The sequence below is a fragment of the Protopterus annectens genome, chromosome 4.part1, assembly GCF_019279795.1.
Source record: "Protopterus annectens isolate FY-2018-M chromosome 4.part1, PAN1.0, whole genome shotgun sequence".
NCBI lineage: Eukaryota > Metazoa > Chordata > Ceratodontiformes > Protopteridae > Protopterus > Protopterus annectens.
In genome coordinates, this window is record NC_056734.1 from 686,066,233 (window position 1) to 686,083,268 (window position 17,036).

The 17,036-nt window shown below is 37.9% G+C and overlaps 1 protein-coding gene across 4 annotated transcripts in view; it reads left to right on the forward strand.

Annotated features, from left to right (window-relative positions):
- IFT80 (intraflagellar transport 80) overlaps nt 1-17,036 on the forward strand; it is a 2,191,035-nt gene that overhangs the window by 1,551,162 nt on the left and 622,837 nt on the right. For all 4 annotated transcript variants that reach the window (XM_044070463.1, XM_044070465.1, XM_044070466.1 and 1 more), the window contains exon 15: nt 10,265-10,412. In XM_044070463.1, coding sequence (XP_043926398.1) covers nt 10,265-10,412 — 148 coding nt within the window. The remainder of the gene's footprint in view (nt 1-10,264; nt 10,413-17,036) is intronic.

Here is a 17,036-nt window from a genome sequence, read left to right on the forward strand (position 1 = left end):
CTTTCAGATGTTGCAACAGATCTTAATGAAGCTGTATACCAGAGTCAGGTTGACCAGATGTGATTTTTTTTTAGATATTAATGAGAGATATGATGTAACTCTCACAGCAGAACTTTGTTCTTTGGAACCTGACAGGAAAGATCTCTCAGATCTCATACAGCCACACATCTCATCTTACCTTGCTGTAATAAGCATCTCAACAGTTTTATCATCTTGCCTTCCTGTTGTAAGTAACTTAACTAGGGAACAGTAATCCTCTAATCAGTTAGGAAAATATAGTGAGATTAGTTAAGTGTTGTTTTTCTGCATCTCTGTGAATCTATCTAACTGTGTTATTTTTTATATCTCCTGTGATTGAAACTCTGGTGTTTATTGTAACTAGATATTCAGTATTCTCATGTTTTCCATTTTATTATTTATTGTTAAATATTTCTATGCCTTTCATTGTGGCTCATCTTTTAGAGAATATTTTTTAACTTATTAAAAGTACTTATGCTTATTTTAGTGGCACTGTGGCCGCTCCTGAAAGCCTTGCTGCATTTGACAAACTGTACCATTTGTATTATTATGTATTTTACTCAGTATAATTGGATACCCTTGTAAGAGCCTTAGAATAGCTGACTTATGGCAGCATAATTACCTTATAGTATGGGCAGAGAAGGTGCAGCTGGTAAATCTGTGCTAGCCTTTCCCAGGTGTGTGTGTGTGTGTGTGTGTGTGTGTGTGTGTGTGTGTGTGTGTGTGTGTGTGTGTGTGTGTGTGTGTGTGTGTGGTCAGCTGCTTGGAACAAGGTTACAGCGCTCCAAAGTGGTCAGTGTGGAGTCTTGTTTGGGGTCTAGAGAGAGTCCAGTCCTAGGTCTGGAGTGTGCTGCCTTTGTGCTCTTAAGGGACATTGTGCTTGGTGCAGAGAGCTGCATCTGAAAATACTGTGCATATCCATTTTTGCTTCTAGTGGCTGTTCCTCATTAGGGTCATTGGTGAGGATTGAGGCTCCATGATTACTGGCCTGGAGTACGGACTGTCACAGATGGTAACTGAGATGCATTTATTCCACATGCATGTGATGTACTATCTCTTTTTCTGCTTTTATTTCTATTGATATTTGAGCATATGACTACAATCCTTGCAATTGCTCCTTCAGCTTATAGTCTAGGCAGAGATTTTCTTAAAGGACTGGGTTTGTCATTCCCCCAAAGAGAAACTGAAGATCACTACCCAGTAGTCTGTATTTCACTGAGTAAAGGGTTAAATGTTAGAATATCTTATATTTACTCTCCCATGGTTGTTTATTGTTCCATCGCTTGTCTTTTCTTGAGTTGATCAAAATGTTCGGTATGAAAACTAAAGAATGGTGTGTTCTGTTTAATAATTAGATATATCATTGTGTTATGCAGAGGATCAATTGCTTCCCTGGAGTAGCAGGACACACTTTACTACAGAACTAGAACTTGTCATCCACCATTATTCTTAGGTCTTTTGTTATAGTACTGTTCTTGTAAGTATTTGTTCTCCTATTTAGTAGTCAGAATTAATTACTGCCTCCCAAAGTTAAATGTATTGCATTTTTTTTGTGTTGACATTTAAGTTCATAGTTCTCTTGATTCATATATCAGTATTAGGCTAACATCCCCAAGGGGCACTTTTAAGCCTTGCCATACTTCCTAAATTTGAGAATCAAACCCTTTGCCTTCTGTCTGTAAGGTAAACACCCTGACCTTTATACCAGGTATGAATACAAACCCTCTTGTAGCATATTTGCATTGGATGGAAATATAAATATTCAAACAACCTTAAAGCTATTTGAATATTTATTTATTCAAGGTTGCTTGCATCTGAGCTTTAAGTATCACAAACACTGTTCTAAATGGAACAAGGACTAGTACAGAGATCTGTGGAACATTACTGGCCAGCTTAACATTTTTGGTTACGAGACCTTTTATGCTTACTATGTTCTGTTATTTAGCCAATGTTTTACCTACTTGGTAACTTATCCATTTACATTTAGTACGCATAGCAATTTCCTCATGCAGGTGTGATATTAAAGTTATGTCTTATTTACTCCCAGTCCCTAATTTAATGTTTTTATCTTTTTAATACCACAGCAAGATTTATTAGATGTAATTTGACAGAACTGTACAGGTCTTATTCGGGTAAGATTAAGTCACCTATATCTTTCTAGAGTAATTCCAAAATGTTTATTCCTATAGCCATGAAGTGTGTGTGTGTGTGTGTGTGTGTGTGTGTGTGTGTGTGTGTGTGTGTCAGGCTGTAACTCGCTTATAGTTTTCAAGGTTTGATGTGTTCCTACATTTCTGTATGGAATCTGTGGGATACATTTGTTTAATTGACATGCTTTAAACAATAACTGTACCATAAACACATTGTTTTCCAACAGTGAATTTTCCTCCCCACAGATAAATCTACATAGTTCCATATATTAAAACAAAAATGATTTAACAGTTTCTTCCACTCTCTGACATTTTTCCTAGTCAGCTTCCTCATTGCACCCCATGTTGAGGTAAAATGAAATCTCATGATAACAGTGTTTAGGACTTTGTATCCCCACCTGTTACATAATTTTGCCTATCACATTAGAATGGGTATTGCCAAGAAAAATGAACATAGCAAGGTGCCTGTAACTTTTTTTTTTAACTCCCACTGGGGGGGGGGTCATAAACCTGTGTACTGTCATTTTCAACTGTATATCTCTCCCTCCTCTTTCTTAGGGCCCTAAACCTGTAGAGTCTTTTTGTAGTCTGAAGGTGGTAAATCTACTGAGTGCAGCTCCACTAATAGGCTGAGGTTTGCAAACTAGAAAAAATGGGAGATGGGCTTGACTGAAGGGAGGAAGATGGTAGAAAGACAAAAACTGAAACTCCTCACTTTTTTAAAAGCTGTTATCTTAGCTATATTGTTAAACTTCTGCAAAGACTTATTATAGATCACATAATACATAATGTAGAAAGCATCATAGGAGTCACTGCAAACCAGTCGCCAACATTTTTAATGAGGATTCTCAAGCTTAACAGTATTCATTGCTGCTCCCTGTCTAAGGGAGTGTACTTGTATTTTAAAAGGAATTAACAGGGCATATGAATTTCATCACCTGTGACCTCACAGTGCATTAAGGGCAAAACATAGGCTTTCCAAGAAAACAAAAACACATCAGAATGCCTGTCCGCATAAAGGCATTTAATGTTTAAAAAAACAGAATTAGTACATTATTGTTATGATGCTGTTGGCAAGTTTAGAATGTGTAGAACTTCAGGACAAGATAAAACAGTAGTTATTGTGTTGCTGTTATGTTTGGATTCTGTAGAAATCCATGACAGGATATTTTTTTTTTTAGTTTTTGCCCATAGTGGTCCTTTTGTTGGTTAAAGATTTGTGGATTACATTTATTCAAATCCTAGTTCTTTTAAATAGCAGCACGTGTTTTGAATGAGAGTGTAGGCCTTTAATGGTACAGAGGCTTTCTTCTACCTTCGGATTTGTATGATGGAATAACCTTTCAGATATGGGAGATGCAGCAAGATTTATCCCCTAATACAGAAATACTTTTTTATTGCAGTAGTCAGCATGGTCTGTGGTCATCTTTCCCAGTTATTACTGGTGTAGTGAAACCTGGTTTCTATTAATCTGGAAGCCAAAGCTGCATGGTACCATTGTTCTGATACAAATCCCATCTTTTTGATTTTCTTTTTTTTTTAAATAATGATGGGAATTTAAGAATGCCACATATGATTGTGTGTAAGAAACATTGTCTAGACCCAGAAAACTTACATTTTTAGTTTTATTGACACCTGTCCTGACCTTATCTTGTGTGGCATCAATTATTTTGTTTATCTGTATGTGCATGACTTGTATATCACTTCCTGGTTGATTTGAAGAATTTATTTCATAAGATTACAATATGTGTGTACTGTTCCTTCTTTAGCTTTCCTTGTCTAACTTGAAGTTGAATTGGCATTTATGTGATATCTCATTTCTTATTTTCCATTTTGTTATCATTTCCATCATTCTGTCTTGTGAGGGTCATTAATTTTATTTGTGTTTTGACAATGTGACGTTTGATATTTTTATTCCTGCAATGGGAATATTTAAGAAAGTGATGTGCATAGGGTTTTCAGAACTAAAGTATTAGTTAAGTATTGCAATATCCATCATAAGAGACAGTAAACCAGAAAATATCCCTTTGATCCTAGTTCATGAAAGCTTTGCAGTGTTTGTGTGGCCTGTTTATAAGAAATCATCTTGAAAGTCTATTTTTAAGAAAAACGTTTATATAACTGTACTTTTAATTTTCATTGCTCTTTTGGAATATTAAGCTGGCATTTGTCAGGGCAGATGAGTAAAGAGACAAAGAGACAGCTACTGCTAAATGCTCGAGTTCTTTACTTCCAGTGACTAGGGAGTGAGGCTTTAACTATGTGCAGGAGCGGCCTTAGGTCAACTGGTGCCCTAGGCAAAAGGGCTCTACAGCAACCCCCACCATACCACCTGGTGCCCCAATCCTGGTCTACCTACAACAAATAAATACTGAAAAAGTGACCCTGCTAGAGCAGCGCCCTAAGCGGCCGCCTAGTTGGCCTTTGCCTAAAGCCGGCTATGATTATGTGTTATGCATTGCCCAGTAACAGTAAACCCACTATTTAAAGCTATTCTGCTTGTATTCTGTAACTCATCTTTATTTTAAAAGAAAGTTAATACTGTTACTGACATTAGTGAGCACTGAAGTATTCTCATTTTTGCTTCAGAATTGTACCATTTTTCTGTTCTAGCATGCCACTGGCTTTACAGCAAATTTAAAACACTTTTAATAGCATTGTAAATATTCATTTATGTCATTTCAGTTAACCTTTCAGTCTGAGGTGTCACAAAGCATCTGATATATATATATATATATATATATATATATATATATATATATATATATATATGATTGGTTACTTACTTTAGTTGACAAGTCAACAAGGCCGATGGCAAGGCCACTAACCACAAAAGGTCAACAACTCACATATCAACACATTGCCATGCATGCACCGAAAAAAAACTTAGCACATGTAAATTTCAAACAACAACAAAAAAAAAAAACAAACAAATAACATTGCTTTTTGTAGGGGGTCAAGACCCCTGCATCTTCCATGTGGGGGAGGGGTGCATTAACTACACACCCCTCCTAATTATATATACTAACTCCAAGATCAAACAATCACCAGGGAAAGGGAATATTCCCTTACCCGAGAATTGTTGATCTAGTGCACTTGTCGACCGTCTGCATTTGTCGACCACATAGCATTTCGACCGAACACCCAACTACCATACCTAATATGTACCGTCTATGAACTTGATTAACTTTCTTAATGGTCTTCCAAATGTGGACCCAGGAAAGTTTTGATACAGTCTCTGACACAAGTAAGTAATGAAACAGACTTGTGTTATGTCTCATCCTGAAGGTTTGCATATTGGATTTGCTCCTTTGACCTCACTTTGATTCTGGAATCTTAAACTCATTTCTGGCATATACACTTCTGAACTCTCTGGACTCATTTTAGCATATTTCTGAAACATTCTGATAATGTCTTGAGGTGTCATCTTGTAAAATTTATGGTATGGATTCTGACAATATTTCTTCCATTACTTAAAAAGGTAAGCTTGATTTGGTTTTGGACAGATGTCTCCTGTTCCATCCGTAGATCTCACAATTCTGTTTCTTACACACAGCATGTCGTGCTGCTAGTGCTTTTCCCATTACTTGCAAATGTATTGGCACCTGAATCCTAAGTCTGTGCCCTTCTTTCAGTGAAAACAGTAATTTTGTTTGTTTGCCATAGTAAATATTTATCAGCTAAATTTTCTTTCCAGCATCTGAACAACACTGCTTTGTTTATTTTGAAGCAGTATTGTTGAAATGACTGAAAGTTTACTTCTCAGCCTAATAGCGTATTCCATTATAGACAGATAATAGTCACCATTTTCATTTTTTTTTTTCTCAGTTTTTTCAGTTTTATCTGTTCTTCTGATGTGGCAGTTGTTCTTTGGGTGTACTGAATTCACTGCTATATGCATTAACATCCATGTGTTCACAAACATTTTGATTTATTGACACATGGTCTGTGGAGTGCTATCTGAAATTAATACATCAGGTATCCCATGCCTTATGAACATGCTAAGCATATTACTGATTCTAATTCCTGTAGCATCTCCCAGCGTAATCATTTTGGGAAACTTTAATAATCAACATGTCAGACAACCTGCCCCAACTTTGTTCCCTGACAGGTTATCACATGAGGTATTGCTTTTTCCTGAGATTTTGGTTTTGATACATTTTACAGACTATGTGCCACTAAAATACTTTCTTTGTTTAGCCCACTATTCCTAACTAATATGCTCTATTTTTGCATTTTACCATTCTTAGATGATATTCATGTATTTTGGCAAACATTAATCCTGAGCTGATTAAATAGTATAATTTTATTTGATTTAAATGTAAACTCCTATATATAGCCTGTTTCGTACTTGCAGGAGTAGTACACTTGTACATTTTTATAAACTGCAGACATTGGCTGGCTGCCCCTCCTTTCACAGTGGCATTCCTAACAATTGCATGTCTCTGTGTGCAAAATTTTTAAATTCTTAATTTTTATTCCATCATTGATAACTGTGATATGACCCATTCTTCCAGGTTCTCATTCAGTAGTCTTTGGATTGCTGTTTTAGAATGTCTTTACTAAGCTTGTAGCTGTGTTGTGTGCTGTCCATAGATTGTATTGTGTACTCAAAACATGCTTCTGTAGATTAAGTGGCATTTTTTTGAGTTCATGGGGGGTGATCTGTAGATGGACTTTTAAAAATTCTCTGTAAAGGCTTATTATCAGTCTCACCCATTACTTTTTATCTAAGCTACATAACTTAACAGTCATACCTGATGGCTAGCATTTCTTTACAGTTTTAACATTACTGATCTAGTAATTGCTGTTGATCCTTGTGCTGCATTTATTTCCTCCATAAGTGTTCTGCTTCAGTCATAAACTGTCTGGCATCATTTTGTACCATGAGTGGTTTAGAGATGTCATTATATCTCTGAGTTGATGCGTCATCACAAGCTTCTTTAATATTTCAAAAATATTTTCTTGTTCCAGAAACTCTCTGCAGTCTGCATCACATATTAAAAGCTTCCACATGTGTAATGCCTAAATATTAGCACTATATAATTCTCAACAGTTTCCTGTGGCATATGAATTTGCTTTGTGGTGTTTACTTTCTCAGTGTTTGCCATTAGAACTGTGATGTGACCCATTTACAAATTTGACACTTAGTTCTATATGACTTCAGATTATATTGCTTTAATCTTTCTAGTAACTTGATCAGTCTTGTTTAATGTTCTTTCTTGGTTTGTCCCCATACCAGCAAATTGTTCACATTTACCGCACAATTCATAACTTTTACAACCTGTTGTGGCTATTTGGAATAGTCTGGCACTGAAGAAATATTGAAGGGCAACCTGATAAATATATGTCTTCCTAGTTGCTCATTAAATGTACAAACCTCTGAGTGTTCCTGTTCTAGCTTAACCTACTAGAAACATTGCTTAGCATCTACCTTACATAATTGTTTTGTTGAAGCCACAGTGGCTTTCCTCAACTTATATCAATGTGTATTACATTCTTTTGATTATTTTATTCACATCTTGTAGATGCATGGACATTTTCACTTTGTCCTGCTTCACAACAGTGACCTTTCTGTTAACTGATTCTGCAAGTTCTCATCACTTTACACCCATACTGAAGTTTTTCATCCTTTTAAGCTCTGACTGTATTATCTCAGTTAGAGACTTCCGATAGTCCCTCTTTTAAGTACATGAACTACTTACACTGCATCCAGAGATGTCTCTTAGCAAGCAACCTAGACAAATGAACAGGTCTGCATATTTATACAGAAGCCATATTTTTACTATTTCTGTAATAATTGTATGCATTGTATTCTAATGGTAGTGTATGGAATGATGAACACAACTGATTGTCTTTTTGTGCAATACATTTCTGCTTGACATGACAGTAGTGTTCATGTTGTCTTTCTGTTCAGAATTGTATTTATTTGTATGCTTGAACAGGATTCAAGGAAATATTTAGGAGGTACCTCATCAAATGAGTTAATTTCTCTCTCCTTGTTTGCTTCATGGCAATCTTTTCATATTTTAATAAAACCATTGTGTTTGGTCAGTTCACAGTTTCTTCCAGAGAAGGAACTTTAAATAAAAGTGTGTGTTTATTATTCTTGTAGTCATATTAACAGTCTGACACACAGACTTCATTCACCTTGTTCCCTAAATATGCCAGTGAAGTGTGGTTTGGTTTATTGTGCGGTGTACCTTAAAGTATTTAAATGTTTTTTTTTTCCCTCAAAAATTGACCTTCAGCTTTTTATCTTGCTTAAAATCAATATGCTTGCCATCAGTAATGAGTTTCTCATTACAGTAGTTGTCTTCAGCACAACATTGGTTTACCTAATACTGTATTGCCTCTTGGCTGCTCTAGTTGCATTGAGGAATATAGACCTGACTATGACCCAGGCAACCTGGGTTTGATTAGCAGCTTGTGCATCTGATGGTGTAGTAGGGAGGAATGGTTGTTTCCATCCCGGGGGGTGGACGGTTCCATGGATGTCTACAGCAATGATCTCTAATGGAGACTAGGAGTGTCACTAGTGGAGACATGGTCTAAAAAGGTTTATGATGACATGGTTGAGCTGCCTCAGAGGCAGGGCAAAACATTGCATGCCCTCCCCAACAATCATCATAAAAGCCATGAGGGTCGGAGGGTGAAACAGAGTAGGTCATAGAAGAAGAACCCCCTCTGGCTTGAAGTAGGATAGAACAACTCTCAGGATGCCCTTAAAGTCCTCCCTGGTCCCAGTTTAAATTCAGGCAGTGAACAGGGGGTGACTAGAGTGCTAGTAGACCTAGCAAAGGATGTGGTGCACTGGGACAGCTGTCAGAATGACAGAACAGGAGAAAAATAGAGCTAAAAAGGCTGTACTGCATCCTTTCTCTAGTTTCCTTATTTCCAAAAAAAAAAAAACTCAGTTTCTTTCTCACATTTAGCTTGCTTAACACGTAGATTCTCTGGAACATGTTTATTTTACTTATTACACACTTTAGCAAAATAATTCTGCCATCACATTATCGTCGGAACTGATTTAAGGACAAGTCATTTTTTTTTGTTTCTAACCACTCCTTATACGCTAGTTTTTAATTTGAACAACCTAGTGTTTTCTAGCTACTATCTTGTGACTTTCAGTGTCATGTTTGTTACTGTCATTGCACATTTTCACTCTTTTCTTCATTCCCAATTTAATTTTAGCCATCATTTTAATATTGAACATGTCAGTCTCTTCTGTTAACTCATTTAATTGCACACTAATAAATTTGGTCACTATGTACAGAGCTGTAAAGTCATGTGTGATGCTGTCAGCAGTCTACATGCGAATTCATAACACTGCAGACTGTTCTGTCCCTTTTAAATGAATTGTGCAGCTTGTTAAATTCACAAACTCTCAGGTGGCTTTTTACTTTGATTACATGAGAAACAGTGGTTTCTTTGAAAGAATAAACATCTGCAAGATTTCTTTGGTACATAATAGTCTTTGCATTTCTCTGTGGTAGATGCTTACTTATCCTTCTCTTTGTTGAGGTTTAAGTACAAAATACATTTATGGCTTCTTTTTTTGTGATTTGTATAAATGTTGCACACTGCACCTTGTCTGGCTTCGTTACATTTACACTCACAGTAAATGTCCTTGCAGTTTGATTATAATACTTTCATATTTGAATGAATAAGTGAATTAAATGGCAGACTGGCTATTTGTAAATTGTGAAATACAAATGGTGACCTGGCAACCTGGCGGCCTAATATAGTTTTTGACAATACAGTAATCAGCTCAGAGTTCTTTATTTGCTTGTGTATACAAAAACTCTGAAGGTATTTCTGGCACTGTATATCATTCATTTGTACATTTTCAGAGTTGATAAGTGAAAATGCTTTACCATGGCAGTATCTAGCAGCTCAGGTTCTTTATTTTGGGCATATGGAGACAGAGGCACTAATTATATAACATGCATTGGTCAGTAAAAGAACAGTTTATAATTATACTGTTGATGTTTGCACAATATAAATTATTGATTATGGTTTTGAAAGGTATACATGTAAAACAAACTTAAAAGTGGACATTCAGATATTAAGCTTCAGCCATGTATTCTTTTAAGGTACAATGGTACATACCATGGCTTGGAATGATGCAACAAATATACTCTGCGGACTACATGACAACAGTTTTATAGTCTGGTATTATCCCAGCACCGTCTATGTGGACAAGGATCTTTTATCAAAAACTATATTTGAAAAAGATGCAAGGTAACAACATGTTTCTATTATATATTTATTCATTTATTACTGTGTGTATAAGATTTTTCCATTGCAAACACTTTTCACCTGTGGCTCAGTATAATACAAGTTTTGATAACATTTACAAATTACTGGCTGTCATGTATTTTTATTGACATATTTCAGTAAGTCTTAGAATAAAAGTACATTAGACATATGGTAATATTTAAAACTGTTGAATGTGTCTGACATCCAGACTGCCACAAAAAGTAATCAGATAACTCTCATGGTAATGTTATTCCCATATCCATAGAGCTTTTTTCCATTAATGCTTATGACAATAAAGGGATCACAGTTTGGGAGGAGTGCAGCTAGTTGCATTGGATGAGGAGAATAATACAAGAGTAATACCAACAGGAAGTTGATGGTATATAAGGCCAGTTATAAGCTGTGGTATTTGCATTAAATTCATAAACTCAAAGATGAAAACGTTGACTACCACAGTTGAAACAACAAAAAAAGCGCCCCCCCCACTGAAATTCTTGAACCCATCAAAATACAGACAAATAGGTAGTTGTAATTAGTAGATTGATATTTCTGGTTTGCGTACTTGTCTGTAATGTATATTATTATTGTATAGTTAAATTTGGTGTCGTAAAAACAGGTTATGTCTGCAGGTTCCAGGTGCCCACATGACATGATAAAATATGTTTTTGCAGGGTGCAAGCATTCTATGTGACCACCATATGGGAGACTAGACCTCTTAGACCACAGCTACTTAATTATTTTTTGCTGTGAAGTCACACACCCCCAGTGGAAAAGTGCATGCACTTTTCATAAGAATATATGCAGCCTCAGAGTTAGAAACAGTGGCAGACCTGAGCTTCTTATTTTGTCCTTGTAGTAGTCAATCATTTCATTGCTAATATTGTGCATGGTATCCAAATTTATTGTGAGGGTGTCATCTCTTTGCCGTGTGGCTTAATAATAACATTGTTGCAGGCCATTATTAAACCACATTTTGAGTATCCTCTGCAGTTTTTAGACCGTAATACTTTGAAGAGTTAAGAGAAAAGTTGCAAAGACTATTTGTGGCATTAATTGACTGAATTATGAGGAGAGCTTAATGAAATTAAATTTTAATTTGTCTTAGAGGGCATAGTGACAAGAGATACATGACAGCAACTATTTACAACTAATGCCACTTAAGTGTGCATCAGGATTTTTCAGTTTCAAAACAAAAGTAAGCATTTGTCGATGCTGAAGGTTGGCTTGCACTGATGTTGATTATTGTATCAAAGTTGTGCAGCAAAAGATTACACGGTATGGACCATGGGTGCCTGTGTTATGACTAAACCGGATGCCTCATGCTAAAATGCAAATAGAAATGTCCTTTTAATCCTGTTAAAAAGAGCTACAAGTGTTGTATAGTTTTTAGTTAAATTATGCATACACAAATCAGTACGGAGTAAGCCCTTTCATCTTTTTAACAAAGACTTTTTCAGACTGCCGTACTCATGTTGGTAACTGCTATAAATAGTTTAGATCACATGATCCATTGTCACATGATATTAATAGTTTATACCTTTAACATATTTAAATTAACTATTTCATTAAGGTTATATTTTATCACTTATTTAACACAATATTCTGAGTTGGAGAATAAAAAGATATTTAGACAAAGGGTTTAAATGTTATTTTGAACAGCATTTCTTTTGTATGTAACGATATGTTTTAAACAAGTGGCAGATCTGGTAATGGGAGCAGTGATGACCTCCATTTATGTTAATATTTTTAGGGCACAATGGGAAGACTGTTATATTTATAATTCTTATAACTGCATTACAGCTTATGTGGATTAGATTTTTATAACCTGGTAAAATGCTGTAATTATTAACTGCAGAGGGATTAAACTGATCAGTCACAGCATGAAGTTATAGGAAAGAGTAGTGGAAGCTAGGTTAAGAAAGGAGGTGATGATTAGTGATCAGCAGTATGGTTTCATGCCAGGAAAGAGCACTGCAGATGCAATGTTTGCTCTGAGAGAAGGTCAGAAGAAGTTGCATTGTGTCATCGTGGATTTAGATAAAGCATATGACAGGGTGCCTAGAGAGGAGTTGTGGTATTGTATGAGGAAGTCGAGAGTGTCAGAGAAGTATGTAAGTGGTACAGGATATTTACGAGGGTAGTGTGACAGTGGTGAGGTCTGCGGTGGGAGTGACGGATGCGTTTAAGGTGGAGGTGGGATTACATCAAGGATCAGCTCTGAGCCCTTTCTTATTAGCAGTGGTGATGGACAGGTTGACATATGAGATCAGACAGGAGTCCCCGTGGACTATGATGTTTGCAGATGACATTGTGATCTGTAGTGAGAGTAGAGAACAGGTGGAGGAGACCCTGGAGAGGTGGAGATATGCTCTAGAGAGAAGAGGAATGAAGGTCAGCAAGACAGAGAATATATGTGTGTGAATGAGAGGGAGGATAGAGGAATGGTGAGGATGCAGGGAGTAGACGTGGCGAAGGTGGATGAGTTTAAGTACTTGGGATCAACAGTTCAGAGTAATGGTGAGTGTGGAAGAGAGGTGAAGAAGAGAGTACAGGCAGGATGGAGTGGGTGGAGAAGAGTGTCAGGAGTGATTTGTGACAGACGAGTACCAGTAAGAGTGAAAGGGAAGCTCTACAAGAGGGTAGTGAGACCAACTATGTTATATGGGTTGGAGACTGTGGCATTGGCAAAAAGACAGGAGTCAGAGCTTGACATGGCAGAGTTGAAGATGTTAAGATTTGCACTGGGTGTGACAAGGATGGACAGGATTAGGAATAAGTATATTAGAGGGTCAGCCCAGGTTGGAAGGTTTGGAGACAAAGCCAGAGAGGCAAGATTACATTGGTTTCGACATGTGCTGAGGAGGGATGCAGAGTATATTGGGAAAAAGATGTGAAGGATGAAGCTGCCAGATCACAGGAAAAGAGGGAGGCCTAAGATAAGGTTTATGGATCTGGTGAGAGAGGACATGCAGGTGGTTGGTGTGACAGAGCAAGATGCAGAGGACAGGAAGAAATGGAAACTGTTGATCTGCTGTGGTGACCCCTAACAGGAGCAGCTGAAAGAAGAAGAAGAAAATGCTGTAATTATTCTTGATTTTTTTATATGCATTTAAACCACTGTTAAGTATTTGCAGTCAACGTCACTAAAACTATGTACAGAAGTAATTTATTTGGATATAATAAATTATAAGCAGGAATACAATTTACTCACTAGGACATATAGCGAAGAAGTAGGTAGTAATGGTAAGTTACGATACAATAGTGCACATCCAAAACATTTAAAAGAGAACATAGGGAAACAACTCAAATGGTGAGGGCCACAATGTTGACTATGTTTGATGAACAGTTTATGTAAGAAATAGAATATTTGAAAGACACATGAATAATAAAGGTAGTATCCTATTGATATATTAAATAAAACAATCTTCTTCTTCTTTCTGCTTTTCCCGGTTAGGGGTCACCACAGAGGATCACCTGTTTGCTCATGATTGGCAGGGGAGTTTTACAATGTTGAGTTGCCAGCCCAGTGCCCAATCTTCCACAGAAGGCTCACACATACACACATTCACACATAGGGCCAATTTAGAGTGTCCAATCCACCTACAACATGTGTTTGGGATGTGGGAGGAAACCGGAGCACCCGTAGGAAACCCGCGCGACCACAGGGAGGACATGCAGACTCCGCACAGAAGGCACCCCAGCCGAGGATCAAACCGGAGAACCTCTTGCTGTGAGGCGGCAATGCTAACCACTGCACCACCGCGGCTGCCCATATTAAATAAAACAATGAAAGAAGTAAAAGAGAAGGGGCTAGATTCAATAAAGCCTACACTAAGTGTACACTGAATGTACACTGCTCTGAAGACTGGACAACACAGATATACACACCTTCTTCCTCCTAATTTTAGTTTTCCTACTGATATTTTTGTTGCTTTAAATATTGACAGGGATTCATCAAAGTTACCACAAAGTGTAGACTATATGTACACGTAGTGTAATCTTTCTGAGTGACTAGAAAACACAAAAATGAGAAGAATTTTATTGAATACATATCATGTATACTTAATGTAGGCTTAGTGAATCACGGGGAAGAAGTATTTATTGTCCGTTTGCTGACTTAGGTAATATCCTGCAGGTTGCAGAAAGAACAGTTTTAAATGGGAATAAGAGAAGCCGAGCTATAATTTTACCATAAGTAATAGATACTCCAGTGGTAAGAAAAATTGTGGAAAATAATTGCAGAATTCTTGTAAGTAATGAAATAATAGCTAATAAAATATGAGATAAACCTTTATTTACAAGTAAGAAGTGCCATAGTTATAAAGAAATGTTCAATAGAAAGAAGGAAGGCAAAGATGAAAGGTGGTTTTCCTTATCGGTTATGTCCACAATATAAGTTTATGAGTAACAAGAAAGAAGATAGTTGTATGATAAATTGACTTAAATATGTATCCTCAGGTTATGTTAACTGTCTGTCTAAAACAGTTATTTATGTTGCCAAGTGCTTTAACCACCCTGAAAAACTTCTCTAAAGCCGACTTTGGGCTTCTAAAAACAGAGGTGGCTAACTTCTCGACACCCATCCCAATGGAAAATAGCTGCATGACTGCCGAATCATACACCAATGCACTGTACGCGCATGTACACAAATGCATGGACTTTGCCATACCAAATAGAACTAAGACGCTGTCCTCCAAAAAAAAAAAAGGAAGCCAATCTGGTGGTCCTCAGCCATCAGTAAACTCTACAACAAAGAAAAAAAATGAAGTCACAAGACTGGAAACTTTCCTTTATCAGTATCAACAAAAAGCTGAGATCCCTTATTAAACCCTTTAAAGCCAGCTATGAAGGCAGAATTGTGGCTGACACCAAAAACAACCACAAAGCCTTCTATAGCTATATCAAAAACCTCAAAGGCACTACCCAGATTTGCTCTGAGTTATTGCACAATGGCACTTCCTATACTGAGCCAACAGATATAATCAACATACTGGCCGACAGATTGAGTGCCAACTTTAAACACCCCCCCCAGGGCCCTATCACAATACCAGAAGAAAGTCTGGTACCCACCATTTCTGCGGCACAGGTAAAAGCTGCATTGTCCAAAACCAAGAATACAGCATCCATACAGCCTGATAATATCCCTGGCTGCATCCTACATGAGCTACAAAATTATTTGGCACCACTTCTCTGTTCAGTCACAGCCTTACCTCAGGCTATTGCCCCATTATCCTGACAAGTCTGCTATGCAAAGCTGTGGATCACATCATCATGGACCTGCTTAACAAAGATACAGGCAATCGCCAAACTCTTGACCCCACACAGTTTGGCTTTGTCAAGGGGAGATCCTGCCTGCAGAACCTGGTTGACTTCTTCAAGGCAGTCACCAAGGCTGTGGATAAGGGTAAGGCATTGCATACAGCCTACTTCAACATGGGCAAGGCCTTTGATACCATTCCCCCACTCAGGTATCATTGAGAAACTCACCAAACTAGGCATCAATCCTTACATCACTAGGTCGGTTGCAAATTGGCTCACAGACAGGACCCACAGTGTGAAAGTTGTGGATTCCAAGTCAGACTGCCGATTAGTCACAAGTGGAGCCCCATAGGGCTCAGTCCTGGGCCCTCTCTTGTTTGGCATCTACTTCTCAGAAGTCCAGGCCAACACAGAAGGAAGTTGGCTGACCAAGTTTGCTGATGACTGTAAGCTAGGAGTCATTATCAACTCCCCAAGTGATGCAGACACCCTACAAAAGGGCCTCTCTGAGACCAGTGACTGGTGTCAGAACCATGGCCTGAAGCTTTATGCCAAAAAATGTGTTATCCTCCCCTTTGGAAAAAACTCACTTCCCACGAATTACCACGTTGATGGGAACCCACTGAACACTGAAGGGGCCATAAGAGATCTGGGCACCCAGGTCAACAGCCACCTCACCTTCGACCACCACATTGCCACTGTGCTCAGAAAGTCCTTCTATGTGGCACATCTTATAACCAAAGGTTTCAGATCCAGGAAGAAAGAGGTCATCATCCCTCTCTACTTATCCCTCATTAGACCAACCATCGAATATAACTCCTCATTTGGCATGTACCTGACCAGACACCTACAACAGCTGGACAGGCCACAAAAGTACCTCACAAATAGGATCCTAGGCCTTAAACACATGTCTTGCACGGACACACTCAAGAAACTTCAGCTGTTCTCAGTCGCTTATCTACTTAGAGGTGATCTCTGCTTGATTTGCAAAGCCATGTCCCACCCAGCCCTACTTGAAATGCTACACCTAAAGAAATCCCAATCCCCCCATGTCACACACTTCAGAGATCACAACCTTATTACCACAATTAACAGAACATGCTAGAGGGACAGGTTAAGCTCCCAAAGACTGCCCATACTCTGAATAAGCTTCCCCATTCACGTCAAGCAGAACACCCCGCTGGCTGTTTTTAAGAGAAATCTTGACCAGTGGATGGATAACAAAGTTCACTCCAGGGATCATTCCAGTTGCCCTACTGGATAGGGGCACTGTGACCTAACATCAGGTGGCACGGTGCCTGGGCATTTTTATTGGACTAGGCTTGTAAAGGCACCAGGGCCATTAGC